Source organism: Citrus clementina, unplaced genomic scaffold (assembly GCF_000493195.1).
Source record: "Citrus clementina cultivar Clemenules unplaced genomic scaffold, Citrus_clementina_v1.0 scaffold_1, whole genome shotgun sequence".
Taxonomy (NCBI): Eukaryota; Viridiplantae; Streptophyta; class Magnoliopsida; order Sapindales; family Rutaceae; genus Citrus; species Citrus x clementina.
In genome coordinates, this window is record NW_006263303.1 from 2,072,361 (window position 1) to 2,089,556 (window position 17,196).

General features: G+C 33.6%; 3 protein-coding genes across 3 annotated transcripts; all 3 read right to left on the minus strand.

The window, feature by feature from the left end:
• Positions 1 to 1,898: 1,898 nt before the first annotated feature.
• LOC18054797 (crooked neck-like protein 1) lies at positions 1,899 to 4,189 on the minus strand. The gene is made up of 4 exons (XM_006450415.2): positions 3,115 to 4,189; positions 2,707 to 2,914; positions 2,395 to 2,593; positions 1,899 to 2,063 (listed from the first exon to the last, which is right to left on the minus strand). Exons 1-4 carry the CDS (start codon positions 3,958 to 3,960, stop codon positions 1,949 to 1,951), a joined length of 1,368 nt encoding a protein of 455 aa, XP_006450478.1. The 5' UTR covers positions 3,961 to 4,189; the 3' UTR covers positions 1,899 to 1,948.
• A 192-nt stretch (positions 4,190 to 4,381) lies between these two features.
• On the minus strand, positions 4,382 to 5,779 carry LOC18054798. The gene has a single exon (XM_006450416.2). The coding sequence runs from the start codon at positions 5,665 to 5,667 to the stop codon at positions 4,396 to 4,398; it is 1,272 nt and encodes a 423-aa protein (XP_006450479.1). The 5' UTR covers positions 5,668 to 5,779; the 3' UTR covers positions 4,382 to 4,395.
• A 4,461-nt stretch (positions 5,780 to 10,240) lies between these two features.
• On the minus strand, positions 10,241 to 11,351 carry LOC18054927 (TATA-binding protein-associated factor 2N). Its single transcript, XM_006450417.2, has 3 exons — positions 11,307 to 11,351; positions 10,737 to 11,138; positions 10,241 to 10,628 (listed from the first exon to the last, which is right to left on the minus strand). The coding sequence occupies exons 2-3, from the start codon at positions 11,123 to 11,125 to the stop codon at positions 10,535 to 10,537; spliced, it is 483 nt and encodes a 160-aa protein (XP_006450480.1). The 5' UTR covers positions 11,126 to 11,138; positions 11,307 to 11,351; the 3' UTR covers positions 10,241 to 10,534.
• Positions 11,352 to 17,196: the final 5,845 nt, after the last annotated feature.

Sequence of the window (17,196 nt, forward strand, 5' to 3'; positions counted from 1 at the left end):
AGATTTTGAACCATACTCAACATAGCCTGCCGAATTGAGGGTTTTTGACTTACCAATTTAACTGTTATCGGCTTGCATTATAATATGTGTCCAAAAGCACTTATAGTTTTTGAACCTCCTGTTATCCTGTAGGAAACTACAATGCTTAAACTTGATTTCATTTTCTTCTTTGCGGTTGCTCTCGGCAAGCTTCATTAACCATCTGAGAGATATAGAAAGGCTGCTTCTCGAATATCCATATAAGCATCTCGCAGAACACGAGATCAATGGATTCTATGGTAGCCAGCATGAGGTTGAGCTCTTGACTTATTTGCTTGAGAATGCAATTTCACTAGCATTACGAAGAATTCTTGTTGGAACAAGCCAGCAGATCCCAAAGATTAATTTAACGACTGGGTTTATTAAGAAGCAAATTCATTCAGCAAATCAAGGATCAAGACAGTCTCTTCTTGGCTCCTAGAAGTTCTTCCGAAGAATATTCGTCTAGAAGTTCGATTAAACAAGTTGTGACATATTTCTTATCTAAATTTGCCAGTATTAATGAGCGGCTCAATCAGTCGATGCATTTGAAAATTTGCCGAGTAGTCGAAGCAAGTTGGTGCCTCAACATCTGAAAAGCTCCACAACTACCATTCCTTCCCTGCCTGTTCTTTTTTAGTATTTCCTCCTTGAAATTTTTCTGTCTAGATATAAATATGAAAAGGCATTGTCCATTGCTCCAAATAATCTTCATAACTCAGGCTGCTTTCTTCTTTTTCGAGTTCATGTAAAACTTATGCTCAATAGTCAAAATTTCACATTCTAAAGCTTAGGGATGGCAATGGGGAGGGGAGGGGAGGGGACCGATCTCCCCGTACCCATCTCCGATATTTTGCGTATGTCCCCGTCCCCTCCCCGTCCCCGTCAGAATTACTTGAGAGAATCATCATCCCCTCCCCGAATAATAACAGGGGATCCCCGAGGGTCCCCGATCCCCGAATAACTAATACATTTTTTTTCAATTTTGAGTTAATCATATATTAAAATAAAAAATTCAAATAAAAGTAAAGTTTGAAATATATCTTACATTAATATCTATTACAAAAGTCACATACATTAAATTAGTAAGTAACGCAACATACAAGGAATACACACTTCTTTTACAAATTATCATGAACAAATTAATAGTTTAATACAAAATTGTTACAAATAAAATCGAATTTAGATTCAAAATTAACTTTTTCAATGGTGGCGTGGGTACTTTATAAATGTGGACTATTCCCTTTACAATACAATAGTTAAATCGGAGCAAATCAAAAGCAAATATTAGATTAGATTAGATTAGATATTAAAATTGTGATTCGCTGTGGGCAATTATAACATCTAAAAATAAATAAAAAATAGATTTAAGTTTAAAATATTTAAAGAATATTAAAATTATAAAAAAATGTTTGGCTAATAGAATCTACTCGGTCTTTTTAATGTCCTAAATAAAAATTTAGGACTTTAATTAGTTAATTAGGCCTAAAAGTTTAATAATATAAATATTTTGATATTTTTTATTTTTACCAATATTTATAATTTTATAATTTAAATTTTATTATTTATTTACTAGTAATTTTAAAAAATTAAAATGGGGAAATGGGTAGGGGATGGGGATTCCACCTCATCCCGTCCCCTCCCCGAATAAGAAATTTGGTAAAAAAATTTCCCCATCCCCTCCCCGAATAAGAAATTGGGTATGAAATTATCCTCATACCCTCCCCGAATGGAGAAAATCCCCAAGGGTACCCGTCCCCGTTGGGATTTTTGCCATCCCTACTAAAGCTTCTATTGATAATTTAGGCAAGGTAAAACACACATTTCTGTCTTGATCTGGGGGAAAAAAAAGCATGCGTAAATGGTCAGTGGACAGAAATTTAAACAAAATAAAACTCATTGTATTTCATATAAAAGAACATAAATTGTTCTACTGGTCGTTGGAAACAATCTTCTTCTTTATCCATTTAGACGCTGCTTCTAGTATCTTGAAGTTAGTTTTTTGGGACTCTTCAGGGAATAGGTAGTCGATGTACTCCCCGTACCTGTCAAGTCAAAATTTTGATAATTGTAACTGAGTGTGCAACGAGACTTAAAATCTAACATTACAATCAACAAGATTTAACTAGTTTTGTGTGATTATTTGACAAACAACTAATCTAGACTAAGGACGTGTTTAGCACATTGTATTGTATTGCACTTAAGTGTAATACAATGCAATAGTAGGATTAAGAAAAACTGCTAAAAGCGAAGTATGCAGATAAAAAGAATGCTACTGGTTGCAAAAGGATTCAATAACTTGGCAAAATCATACGGACAAAAAAATAGGAATATCCCAGCAAGAGAAAAGTATATCAACAATTAACTGGTACGTACCCAGCTGAAAGCCCATTGTCACTTGCAATTTGCCTCCTTTTTTTAAGTTTCTTTGGCAGCATAGCCTGGACTAAGTTAACATCGCCAAGCTCACCAAAACTACGCTCCATGTTCAACCACTCTTCTAACAACATAACCCTTTCTTCCATCATTTCAGGCGCCGATGTTTTGTAATAGTTAATTCCTTTCTCAAAAACCCCTGATGAAGATAGAGAAGATATGAGACATATTGCAAACTGGTGATAGATTTTACGATGACTAAATTAAAATAATAACAAGGATAAGATCGGGTCTGGAATCAGAATGACCTACGTCTTGCACCCCGAATGGATTGCTTCTTTCGTTCACAGAGATCCGCTTCTGACAAGTCTGGATTTCCACCATCCTTGCTCAAGGCAGAAGCCTCAAATTTCGCATAACTAATCCACACTTTCAAGTGCTTTGTTCGTTCTACTAATCTCTCATAAAGTGCTCTTCTCCTTTCACGTTCACCTTGTGATTTCTCAAAATGAATGTATGCCTGAAATTAAATGAACTCAAGTAGAAACTGACAAGAAAGGAAAAAAAGCAGGGAAGTGCATCAAGTTGCTTGGTTCCGTTCTAGGACAATCAGGCTGGCAATAAAAACTGTATCTATTACTGCATAGCATGTTGCCTATTGTATTAAAATGGGATGGGCAACTTTTAACTAATAGATTATGATTTGCCAACGCATATTACCTTGTCCTTCGGAGCCTTTCCCTTTCCCACAATCGCATCCTCAATCAGTACCCAGTCTCCAAATTCCTTCCTAAGTGCCTCAGACTCTGACTCTTTGTATCTCTCCTCGAACTCAGCAAACGCAACAAACAACTGCTCAGCACCTTCATCATCATCACCATCACCATCAGCCAATTTTTTCTCGAGGGCACGTTCATACACATTTCTTGCCCGATCAATTTCTCCCCTTCTCATCTCAAACTTAGCGTACTTAATCCAAGAGGAGACAACGTTTGGGTGGCACTGAACCAAACGTTCAAATACCTGTCTAGCAAGTTCAACTTGTTCATATCGAAGCTCGAACTTGATGTAAGATAGCCATGCTTGTTGATCAGGAGTCCAATGCATCCACCTATCGAAAATCAGTCTGGCTGCGGCCACGTTCCCTGCTATCTCTTCCATGCGAATGTATTTATACCAGAGCTGGTCTACATGGGGTAACACAGCCACCGCGCGGTCCCAGACGTTCCGAGCATGGTTTATGAACTTGTTGATCATCTCAAATTCGGCATACTTGCACCAAAGGGTGTGGTTCCTGCAATCCTCCTCGAGAGCGAGTTCCCACATGCTCCTTGCGCGGTCGAATTCATTCTGGGACCCTTCCCATTTGGCGTAATTTATCCAGACGGCGGTGTCCCCTGGCACTCGGCGGATTGAGTCTTCGAAATCATTGCGTTTGTGGAGGCGGTAATCGTAGAGTGCAGTGGGGTCCACGCTTTTCTGTTCGCCAAAGTGCTCCTGGCTTTCGCGGAGGATTTGCTCCGCCGTTTTTCGGATGGGGGCTCCTCGGGGATTTTTCTTGGCCATGAGAGAGACTGTTAGGAGGGAGGATACCGTAGGGCTCTCTGACTGAAGAGAATTAATTTGATCGCAATTTGCCAAAGGCTGAAATTACAATTTATATAGTATAGACAGACAAGGAAAGAAGAATCCTTGTTATAACAGGAAACCAATTTGTTCAGAGACCAATTTGCGCATGGGCGGAGCCAGAAAGAGGCCAATTTTTTAGCAAAAAGTAGATGATGAAATAGTTTTAATATTCTTGCCTTTGATCTTTCTCTCTCTCTCTCTGTATGAACTCAATTGCAAGTGTTTCGCCTGTCTTTTTTATTTCGTTGCTAAATTTTACCATTGACCATGGCACATCTAATTTCATCAGTAGAATAATTTGAGAGGAAAAATTAAAGAAAAAAAAAAGAGCATAACTTCATCGTATTGATTAAATTATAACATAGATTTTGATCAAAGACTGACCCCATGTAAGAAAAAAGCGTTTCCTCTATATGTAAGGGACCTCTCTGTAGCCCCTACAGACCATAAGTGGCCTTGTAAATCCAGAACCCCTTTCATTCCTGCTGTTTCCCACAAGAATTTGAACAATCCAAGAGCCCTGTCCAACTGCTTAACCCCAGACCAAACCATCTTATCCTCGTCTGATGTTAGAATTCTTCCCATGCACAAGGTAAATTTGTTGTCACTGCCATTTGCATATATCCCACCGCACACATCCACTTCAATGTCTCTAACTTGTCCGTTCAGGTAATACAACAAAAGAGTGAACAGGCACTTTGACGAATGACCCAATGTCTTCGAAAGTTTCTTCTGCACTAAGCTTTCCTGAAGCCGAACTTCCTTGTATCCAATATGTTTATCAGCCAACACATCCTTGATCTGAGCCAACCCTTCTTTCATGACTTCAAGCTTTGACACGTAATAAAGCAGCCCTCTTTCATTTTCCAAACACTTAATCAGATCATTGAACATCTCAAGAACCTCTTCCCATTTAGAAGAAATATGAGAATCAACAACTTTTGCAGGGGCAAGCCTCATCCAAGAAGTGGAGTCACGATCATAGGAAGTCTCTGTCTTGGCTAAAAACTTTAGACAGCTGGAAACAATCTGCTGACCCATCTTAGTCCCTTTGGTCGGGCATTGATCGTTCAACAAACCAATTTCTAAATTCAACCCATTTAATATCTCATCAATAGCACCTACCCATATTCGGTGCTGTGTAACCTGAGGGCATATTGAGACACGCACTGATTTCCTTTGTTGGGCAGAAACTTTGAGGAAGTTGCTCACTATGGTGAGTGAATTCACAATCATGGGCTCTCTTTCACATGGTTTACTGAAACAAACCAATCGGGCACAATTTGCATCCCCCGATGACGCCGCCACATTCTTCTGTATAGTATGCTGAACTGAAGGACACCCAATAAAGGCCCTCACAAAAGATTTGAAAATACGCATTCTTTGTTCCATACGTTCATTAATGATAACCGAATCGTCTGTTACATTGACCATCCTCCCATCAACTAAATCAACATTTTTTAACAAATGGGTCAGTCTTGTAATCTTTTGATACAGCTTCGCATACCATTCATAACTCAAAATCTCTTCATGGGAATCTCTAGAGGTGTGGAATAACATCCCGTTCGAATGCAGGGCTCCATTTCTCTTGGTTTTACAACAATTAGCACCATGTAACAAGTTGGACAATAGTTTATACGCCATTATTGGCTAGCTAAAACTCTTTGCAGCATTACATCGAACGAATGCTGTGCACGTCAACTTAGAAATTAATAGCACTAACAAGAAGTAAAACCTGCCTTTTAAATTCATTGGACCTGTGCTGTGAATGTGATGAGACGTTGCTCCTACTTCTTAACCCACCGAATCATGGTTTCGGCCCAAAACGAGTGGGTTAGTCGCGTTACGTACGAATAAGGAACCCAAATTCAGCCCATCCTTTTAATATTCTTCTTCTTCCTCTTTCTTTTTTAGTGGGTGGTTTTTTTTTTTTTTTTAATTTGTGTCTAACTCGGGTAAAATATGTAAACGGCCCCCAAATTTTGACAATTTTAGTAAATTTTTCAAAACCATCTTATAACTACGCATGTCATACGAGCTGAAAAGCACAAGGGTTTCTTTTTTTTTTTTTCTTTTTTTAATAAAAGCAAGCCTCGTAGAGGAGGCGTTTATTAATAAGAAAAAGAAAATGATACAGAAATAGAGTAACTCGGGTAATACAATGAGTTTTACTCCTTGTAAGAACTATAGCGGAAAATCTTATTAAAAGAGTCACAAAAAACAAAAGATAGAGAAACTACATAAAACGTCTAACTGAATATTTACTTTGAGAAACAGTTAGTATCTTAGTAGAGAAACTTCCAAATCTCAGTAGGTGTATCACTCAACTAAGAAAAAGTATTACACTGAAGTCTGCTACTCAATTATTTTCTCTGTAAGTACTGTGAGAAAATCTAAACGGCATATGAAAAAATAACGGTTTACAGTTCAACCAACGATTTCTCTACAGTGAAGGAGGGAAAGTCTTTTGAAGCATATAAATAACAAGTATTGAATCACTCTCTAGCCCTAAATAATGCCATCCAGATTTGTGGGCAGTTTCAATAAGAAGGATTCTCTTAATTAATTTGTTACTTAATAAAATATATGATGTTATTCTCTAAGCTAACCACAAGAAGTGAAAAAAATATTAAGGGCATGCATGTTTGTTTTAGTAAGAAAGAAAAGGAAAATACTTTTGACGATCTTGAACATGCTTGATAAATTTATATAAAGTTTGCAAAAGGAAAAAACTTTAAAAAAAGTATTAGTCATTTTTTCGTGCCTTGAATTGGATAAAAAGTTCTCTTGTTTTTGCCATAGAGCATTGACCGTCACAGTGTTACTAAATTTCACTCTCCAAGTACCTAATTCAGCGAATTGCCAAGTATTCAATGGTTTTTGGGACCCAACAGAAATTTAAATTCATGATTAAAGATGCTCATGTTGTTTCTTTCTCGAGCAAGAAGAGACCATCAAATGTCTTGTCTTTGTTGTAATTAGATCGAACTGCATCTCAAATTTTTATAACAAATATGCTCGCTATATATTCTGATTTATCTTGGATTGGAAAATACAAAAATTTGAAACACAAAGTTAATGACACGTAGAGCTACAATTTAAAGTCACTCTTTGGTGGGATAATTTTAGTTTGTGTGTGGTGACTCGTTACCTATCATCAATTGATTTTACCCTTTTAATTATTGGACTCTCCTATTTCTAATAAAAATTCCTGAACATTTAAGTTGGTGATGCACCCAGACACCTTAAGAAAATTAATATTTGGTTCAAGAGAAAATGTAATTAAAAAGATCATCTGGAAGTTTTAAATAGTCAGTTGGGATACGATAAATTTATAGCCAATTACCCGAAAGAAAGAACAAAAAAAAATGAAATATCCTTTTATTTTTTACTGTTTATTTAATTTTTTTTTAGAATGTCTTAAGTAAGTTTATGCTCCTTTAAATGAGGCACATGATACCTTCTTTTTTAATTATTTCATTCCCTGAATGTTCTGCAAGGTCGTGTGAGTATGGATAATTTAGTCCCTTAATTTCAATTTTTTTTTTTGAGAGGAAAATAAAGCTTCCATTACTCGGGAAGAGATACTACATGCTCAATCTCTGGAGGGAAGTTTCCCTTCCAAACAAAAGAATCAGTTTTACCTAGTGCTATTTTCGCTAACTTATGAGCACAGGTATTACAAGACCTGGGAACAAACTTTGCCACAAAATGACTAAACTGACTCATTAAGCTTTGAATATCCGAGATGATCCAGTGGACTTCTGTCATGTTGTTCCCATTGTTGTTAATCAGATCAGCTGTTGATTTTAGTCCCTTAATTTCAATTTGAACATAAATAAATGTGTGATTTGTTAATGAAAATCTGCAGCTGCAGTGATAGATAATGCACTCGAACTGGCCTTAACGTTGAAAATAATAAATTAAAAGCAACAAAAGGAACCTAAACTAGGGCATTATGGTGACGACAAGATATAATGGGATATATGTACTTGACTTCACTAAAATCAACAAAGCAAGCATATGAAGCAACATAAAGCTAAGCTTAAAGAGAACAAAGAATCTAGCTAAAAGCCAAGTAATGGAGTGTAGTAGCAGACACTAATGAAGGTGTGGTTACTTTTTGACCAATAAAATTTTATTTGGTGTTATATATAGATGAATCCAACAGGTCAATGAGGGAACCCATGAAAGGTGATAGCTTAAAAAGTTTTGGAATCCTATGTAAATTATACTTTTTAAATGTGTTCAACCAGCTCGCGAGTGCAAATTCATTGGATTAGTGGAAAGCTAACCCCATCCGTTAATCATAAATTGGATATTAATTGATAGTCATTTCTTAGAAAACTCATAGTGGCATGAGACGAGGATTGAACATCCTTAGACTAGGTGTTAACTTTCATTCTTTCAGTTAAACAAAGAGACAGAATAGTTGAATATGGTTCACCAGAGGTTTATACACACACACACTCTCTTTAAAATTAAGTAAATTAATTATTTTTCACTTTGAAGATGGATGACCAAATTCCAAACTTAAAAATATGATATGATTAGTAGAATTCAAATTTCAAAATATTTGAATCACTATAGTGAGTTTAAGGTCTTATAAATTAACTATAACACCATTTTCACTCGGTCGGATTTTCGCCTTAGTCGAAGCATGCTGCGCCCTTTTAATACTATTTAAATGAACTAAAAATTCATTTTATTTTTAGTTGCAAATTTAATTTTCATCGTTAATCTTTTATGATATATTTATGGCTATTTGATAGTGAGGTGTTGAGGCTTTTAAACTGCAATAGTTATGAAACAAAAACTATAATAAAAAAATATATATGGGTGTTATCTAAATTATTATCTAAGACTTAATATATGAATGTTTGCTTAAAAATGTATGAAACAAAACAAAAAATTGTAAAAATACAGCTGCCACAATTAGGCGGTGCCAGTTACCAAACTCCACAACAATCCCAAACGGAGCAGAAAATAGTTTATAAAGTTTGATTATTTTGAAGAAGAATTTCAATAAGCCTATGTTTAATCGATATTCAATATAAATTAAGTTTCAAAGGTGGCCTGAAACCCAAACACAGTAAACAGATTTAAACTTGGCAAAGATTTTGTGTTGGAGAACACTTTATCATGATTGTTTGGGATGCATGCCAAAACCTTTTCAAGTCTAAATTTGTGATTAACAATATTAAACTTATGATGCGGTTACTAAACTAAAATCGGAATGGACTGCAATCGGAATGGGGTAGAATGTAAATAGAGAATGAGAATTAGAATAAATTGTTTACCTAAACTGTATGAATTGAAATCATAATAAGTTAAATTGTCATTACTGTGTTTAATTTATTTTAGAATCAAAATCGGAATCGGAATAAGTTAGATTGTAACAAATTACTAAAAAGTATTTAATGAATTATTATTATAATTATCATTTTATATTTTAATTGTAGTGATTATTTATTCAAAAATTATAATTATTAGTATATTATTGTTAAGAATATATTAATTTATTAATTAATAGTAATAATTATATTATTTAATTAATTAACAATAATATATGAATTAATTATAACAATTATATTAAAAATTATTATAATTGTATATTAATTAATTAATTTTAATAATATATTAATTAATTATAAATGAAGACAAAGTTGACATGTTTAATTGTGGAGAAGGCAAAATGTTCAATCGTCATTCCCACCCCCTCCCTTGAGAATGAATCTCACATTCCTTATTTTCAAATTGTGGTGAACCCCACTATTTCGATTTTAATTCCTAACTCTATTTTGGAAGAGAAAAACTAAATGGATTCTCAAGTATGATTTTTTGGGGATAGGATTCTTGTTATTTCAAAAATTAATTAATACTCTTACTTGAAGGTTAAATACTCGAATAATCTATCTGAATATCATCATCATGTATCTTTTTTTTTTTCAATATTTTGCATTGGTCTGAACAAAAGATCCCGTAGTGTGGTCCATGAACAAAGTACCCCTTTAATTGCTTTGCAGAAATTAGCTAGCAGTGATATTATATATATATATATATATATATAGATATAGATATTCACAGTAAGTCAAATATTCCTTGGACCACACCTATCAGAAAAAAGCAATTGCAAATTATAGATAATATATGCAAATAATTGAACATATTGCAGATAGAGAGGAAATAAAATGAAGAAACTAATTTAAAGCTCGAATTGATTTTTTTTTTTTTAAAGGACACTGGTATTAGATCGCAATAGCACAGAACTACATGCAGCGTATTCTTATATATTTTTGAAAGCTCACAAAATGATAAATAATTTTAGGTCTACTTGAACATTCTGTGCCATGATTCATTTTAAAGAACCCTAGTACAAGGAAAACCGATAATTAAATATCTAAAATAAAGAAAATTAAATGATATATAGAATATCATATTAGGGTAATCTTCGAATTTCTCGACTTGATAATTCTCTCCTCGATCGAACTGATAATTGAAGCCATGTGAATTAATACGAAAACTTGTTGCCTGCAGAATCCCTTGGTGCACTGCATCTAAAACATTCTGTTCGGCTTGCAAAATTGTGCTCATTGCAACCAGGCCTGTAAAATTCAGGCGTTATTTCATTGTAGGTATATTTGAAATTAATACACACACACACACACACATATATATATATGCATGAATTGATAAAAAAATAAAAAAAAAACCTGGTGCATATCCAGTCTCCGGATTTCCATCCGGAGCGGCTAGAGCTGCTGCTGCCTCCGCCACCAAATCTGAAGCCTCTCATTCGAGGCATGTCGCCACCTTCACCAAACCCACCCGCAGAATCATCCTTGGTAGCGCCACACTTGAAGCAGCTGGAACGGCTAGCAAAGTTGTGAGCTCCGCAGTTGCCGACGCTGCAGTACCAGTCACCAGGTCTAACGTCCGGCCCAGTGCTGAATCCAAAAGAAGAGCTTCCTCTCCCTCCAAAACTTCCATAGTCGCCTGATCTGTCACCGGCTCTTGGCTCGCCGCAGCGTTGGCATGAGTCCCTTCTTTGGAAGTTCAAGTGGTTGCATGACCTGCAGTTCCAATCTCCTGGCCTGCTCATCTTCTCTTATGATCTTGACTCCCGTGCCAACAACCAAAAAAAAAAAAAATTCATTAGTTATGACTATTAAGAATTTTTTTTTCGCAATATCACATACATCTTGTGCCACAGAGAGTGGCAAATTTAAAATAAGCATGTTGAATAAATCAAACAAAATATATAGGAGGTGTGTAAGGCTCACCTTAGGAAAGCAGAAAGTTGAAGTTGAAGTAAAGAGAGATTGTTGTTGTAAGGAACTTGTGATTTTGGGTAGGGGGCTGGGAGGGTTTATATACTGGCTAGCTAGAGCCAATGCCTCGAGAATCGGAGCAGATTGAGGTTGTTGCAAGAGGAGGCTTATAATTAGATTTTCTTTTTCATACATTATTCTTCACTTTGGCTCTCTCCACTTGAACAATGGAATCATCACAAGAAGCTAAATTTAGAAAAAGAGAGAGTTAAAAGAAATTTTGAAATGGCATTCCAAAGTGGAAAAAAAATAACCAAAGTTTAATAAAGCTACAGTAGTACGACAGCTTCCTTTAGATTAGGGCTTCTCGTTCTAGAGGTGGCAAATGCAAAAACAAATCCCCAAAAGGTTAAATTCATGTTCAAGTTCCAAAAATACCCCTTTCTTTCATGGACTTTTCTGATATTAATTCTTTAGATATCTTCTACTGATCTAAGTTTACTTAAATTTTGAATAATCTTTTGACACAAATATGTGACTATCCATGTATGAGTATGATATATTCTTCCTTTAATTAACTTAATTGCTAGGGTAATTCAGCTCAAATGTGGAAATAATCCAAATTCTTTCATTGTTTAGCAGTACCCGTAAAATGTTATAAATACTAAGTTGTAAACATTTGTATGCTTCAAAGCTTGTTGCATATTCAACTTTGTTAGTCAAAACATCTTCTTGTCCCCACTTAAAGCAAATTAACTAGGATGCGGATTGTGACCTCTAACCATTAAATAGCTCGAATGAAACCATTAAATAATCTAGAAGAGTTGAAATCAATGGACAATTATGGTGATTGATCAGTGATCAAACATATATATTAACAAAATTTTAATTTATTTACCATAGCATTGGCATGGATGCAATTGAAGATCTTTCTAATATCCATGCAAGTAGAAGTATGGCCTAGCTTGGTAGAATAAGTTTTCTTTCTGAGTCATGAAAAGATAAGGAGGAACAAAATTTACTATTTCTTGCAAGACAAAATGAATATTCCATAAATCCAAAAAACCTTAAGAGTGAAGAAGGACCCCACGCTTACCTTATTCTTATCTTAGAATGACCAAGGAGGTGTCACGTCTCCTTTCGATTTTTATACTTTGCAAATTCAAACTGACCTCGTAATAGTTATTATATCGGCAAAATGGTGCTTACTTTTCAAATTTGAATATTCCTTCGTTTTGTACTTCAAATCCTTGATAATTCACTCATAAGTCAAAAGTGTTTCTCATGAAACCCTAATTTTCAAAGGAAACATCTATTAAGATTCGCATTATTGTTGTACCGTTTATTACCACTCTAAGGATTCAAGTCCAAAATTATTGAAATTCGTATATATATTTAACACACAATTAATGATAGATCCAAAAGTATAATTTTTTATCCCTGAATGCGGAAGTAGATCACAACGAAGTTATGTCACTGTCATTTTGATTTTTCATTTTGATTAGAGGCAGAATATAATCATAAGGAAAATGGTCATGCAACTGTTTGCTTGTGGTCATAAAGATATCGTGAAAAGAAAATCCCTTCAATCACATTGGAGGATAATCATGAAAAGAAAATTTGTTTAGATCACATTGCAAGAACCCACTACCTAGCTCTTTTGTCTCATTTTCACGCACCCATACTTTTAGTAGGTTTCTTTGTATTTTCTAATAGATTCTACATATTTCTCATGTCTCACACACACCTATTTGAGATACAAAATGTGCATTTATATAGAAGCTCATGAGAATAGTAAAAGTCAACCAAAAAACTTCATAACTCCGAGAATATAATTAGATTTATAACAATCATATGAAACTCTATCTAAAGAGGTTTTTGGATTGTTATTTATGTTGGGCCGGTCTTTATAGTGTGATGATATCAAAACTAAGGATTTGTATTCAATTCTCCTGCAAATTAGGGAAATATATATGTATACATAATAATTCTCTAATGAGGATATGTTCATTTTAACAAAGCAAGGATATCCTGACTTGAGAAGGACTACACACACACACATATTGTTCTTTAGAGAAGACATCCTTACTTTGTTAAAGTAAGGATATCATTAAAATACTAAAAAAAACACAAATTTCAATTCATTGGAAACTATGTTTTTTTTTTGTCTGTTAATGTATTAAATATGTGTTTTTTTTATTTTTTACAGGGCCGCACTACACACACACACACAGAGAATAATTTTCTGATATGAGATTTTAAAGTGTGGAAAAAGTTTGGAAAAATTTTATAAAACCGTGAGATTTAAGATGCTTAAAATTTAAAGTGCATAAACCGTTTACATGTTATCTCAAACTTTCTTACACTTTAAAATTCTGGTATATATATAAAATTTGACATCTACAGTTTTGACACTTTTTAAATTGTTAACTTGTAAACGTTTACTCTTTATGACCTCTAGACTCCACATTTTCAATTCTAGATGACTCAGCCCCCGAACCAAGCCATCGAAAAATTAAGAGAGAAAAATAATCAGGTTGCATAGAGACCATATAATAAATATTCGGGGTCACTCGTGCATGTCAGGTTTGGTAATTTAGAGGAAGATGTAAATGTGGTACAGGTCGGGCCAAAGACGTAGGCAAGACTAAAGCAAAATCAAAGGTGCATCTGCATGGCTACAATTTCAAGGAACGTTGTTTTAATTTCTTGTTACTTGAATATTTTACACAGTTTATCGAATATCGACGTTTCTCATTTCTGATGAAAGATTCAATAAGATGTTAATTGATCTCTTCAGAGTAAGAGAAATATAATTAATAGATAGAGAGCTCAAAATTAGCCAAAGAAATTAATAAAATTAAAAGGAAATGGGTACGTTAGTGAGTTTCGATAAAGATAGTCGAAGTTGATGGTATGGAATATACAAGAGAAGTAGTCTTCGAGGTTTCATCAAATTTTGACCATCTTTTTTCCCCTCACCTCCCCTTTGCTTTTTCTTCCATGATCACTCACTGCGTTGGCTTTTTCTCTGTCATTAGTTTTCTTTTTCTCCTTCTCCTTCGTCCTCTTTCATTTTTATTTTTTGAACCCCCCCCCCCTCTTTCTATCTAGCTAGAGTGAAGGAATTTGCATGAAATTATAAAGAAAAGAAAAGGAAAAAAATAAAAAATAAAAAATAAAAATCCCATGCATAAGATATTATTACCCACAAAATTTTCTCGGGGATTGGTAAAGAATCGGAAGGCTGTAGCAATTACTGTGAAAATTAAAGCAAAAGGAAAGGGGTACTGATTCGATTCTCTCTTTGGGAAATGCTTTCCATTCCATGCATGACCAACCCCATTACATCTAACGTATACGTGTACACTTTCCACTTTAATTAGTTTCCCCTTTTTTTCTTCCCATACAAGACACCTCATCTTCTATTATACAACATTATTTTTTGTATGCGCGTTAGGTTACAAATTTACTGATGTTATGATTATATTTATCTAATTAAAAAATCGTTTGATAAAAGAATTATGCCTTAATCGATATTGAGATTGAACAGTTGTAATTTAAAAATTATAACACTAAAGTGTTTGGTAAATATTTACTGTTGTGGTTTGGAAGTTAAAATGATTTGATTCCACACTTGTATGATAAATTTATAACATCTTAGTTTGTTATTTTTGTCAAAATTATTATTTAAAACTCATATTTACTATATATTAGTAATCTTTATTTCATAATTATAACTTTATAAAAAAAATTATCCCTCCATGCAATTTTTTTCATTCATTATTTTGATCATACTCCTTGCGCAGTAAATGTATAATCCTTAATATACTAATACGAAGTATCGCTTTAATTATTTTCAATTTAATTCAGATGCATCGATTATATATATTTGTCATCATATTATTATTATTTCATAATTAATGAATGTTGCTTTTATACTATATAGTAATCAATATACATATGAATGTAGAATATCAGCCCACTTCATCAATTCAATCTCTATCAAATGAAAAATAGAATCTGTTTTCTATTTTTTATGCTTATAATACTGATTCGAAGCTTTGTTCCATAATTTTTTCAAACTATGCTTTAACCTTTTGATAAAAATTAACTTGATAAAACTTTATATCATAATATAAATAAAAATTAACTTGATAAATAAATTTTTATCGTAATATATATTTGTCAGCATTGAATCTTTATCCTTAAACCATACATATACATGCATTTATTTGTGTGGTTTGAAATTTTTTTTTTTTTTTTTTTACCTCCTTTCTTTTTCGGGTTTAGGGAATGCGTGCTTGGGTTGCATGCACGTGAGGTTTCTGTAGGGAATTGCACAACTTCACCAACAATAATGATAAAAGTTTTCTCTTTTCTTTTACTTTTTAGTCATCCGATATCTTTCTATTCTCATCGTGCTGAGTTCCCAAATCTCCTCATTCTCCCACTTCTTTATCAGTTCTTACACAAACCCTGACGGTAAATGATTGTTATTATCTGTTAAAATACACTGATGTAAGCTATTTTGTTTGATGATTTGAATTTGAATGACCAACAAAATTATGTTTACACATATTTAAAATCATAATAAAACATAAATTGACACAATTTTAAATTTAATTAATCATCGTCTCAATCTCACACTATTATCTGTAATTGTGTATGATTCATATATCAATTGACGCAATTGCATCTTACTGGATGACCCAAATTGATCGATCTTCCATCGAAAGCACAATAAAATTTGGAGTTCACGTTTAAAGAGATACATTTAATTTGACTGGTGAGGTGTGATGAACAATAAAATACCCACACAAAAAAAGTTGCTTAAAGTATAACAATGAGAATAAAAAATTAGATTTTTTTTTTTGAAACATCATATTTTCTAAAAACATATTCACGTATGCACATATGAGACTTAAATCCTTTCATTTGTGAGAAGAAAAATCATTTTACATGACTCCTACAGCATAATGATGTGATTTTTTTTTTAATATATATTACATATTAGAGCATATAATATTACTCCCATTATACATATTAAAAAACTCAAATCTTTAACCTCGAAAATGAGACGAGAAGAAATCCTTTTATTCAATTAAGGAGTTGTGACTATATATATAATAGTGTGACTTTAGTTGTCTTTTTATTACTAAAAGAGCATATCATAATTTTCCATCTACTATCCCAAATATTATGTCGTATTTACGCATTCGATAATCAAATACACTGCGATAGTGGCTGGGAAACGAATCTGGAATTGGCGTTGTTGAAAACCTCTTCCAAATTTATTTTGCTCTCCTCAACAACATCATTTAAGATGGAAACCAATTCGAGCCCAATAATAATTGCTTATCGTACCCACCAATACCGGATTATAATTTATGAACAAGGCCCATCTTTTGTTCGGTCCATAGAAGGTGTTTTATAAAAAAAAAAAGGGGTATTTAAAATGAGTGGAGCTATTAACACCCCTCTAATAATCTCATAAAACCCCTATTCTGAATGCACCCATTAATTAAAGTACTAAAATTACTATTTTACTAATAACACTCATTTTAATTCCTCAAATAACCCCATCTTCTTCCTCCTCGTTGAACCCTAAAATATATATTTTTTAAATCTCATGACCAGTAGTAACATTCGGCTAGATATAACACTTAATAAACAACATTTTCCATAACCGGTAAACGAAATTTAAAGAATAAACCTCCACTCTTCCTTAATGAAAGTATTAAACACCCCTTTGATTGCTACGTTGCTAGTTCTACGTATTAAGGGCAAAATTATATTTATGCCTCTTTTGCTTAGGTTTGTTATTTTATGGTTCAATTCGTTTTGTTTTTTTAAACAATTCGCTTCTTAATAATATAGGGGTGTAAAGAGTTCTTATAAT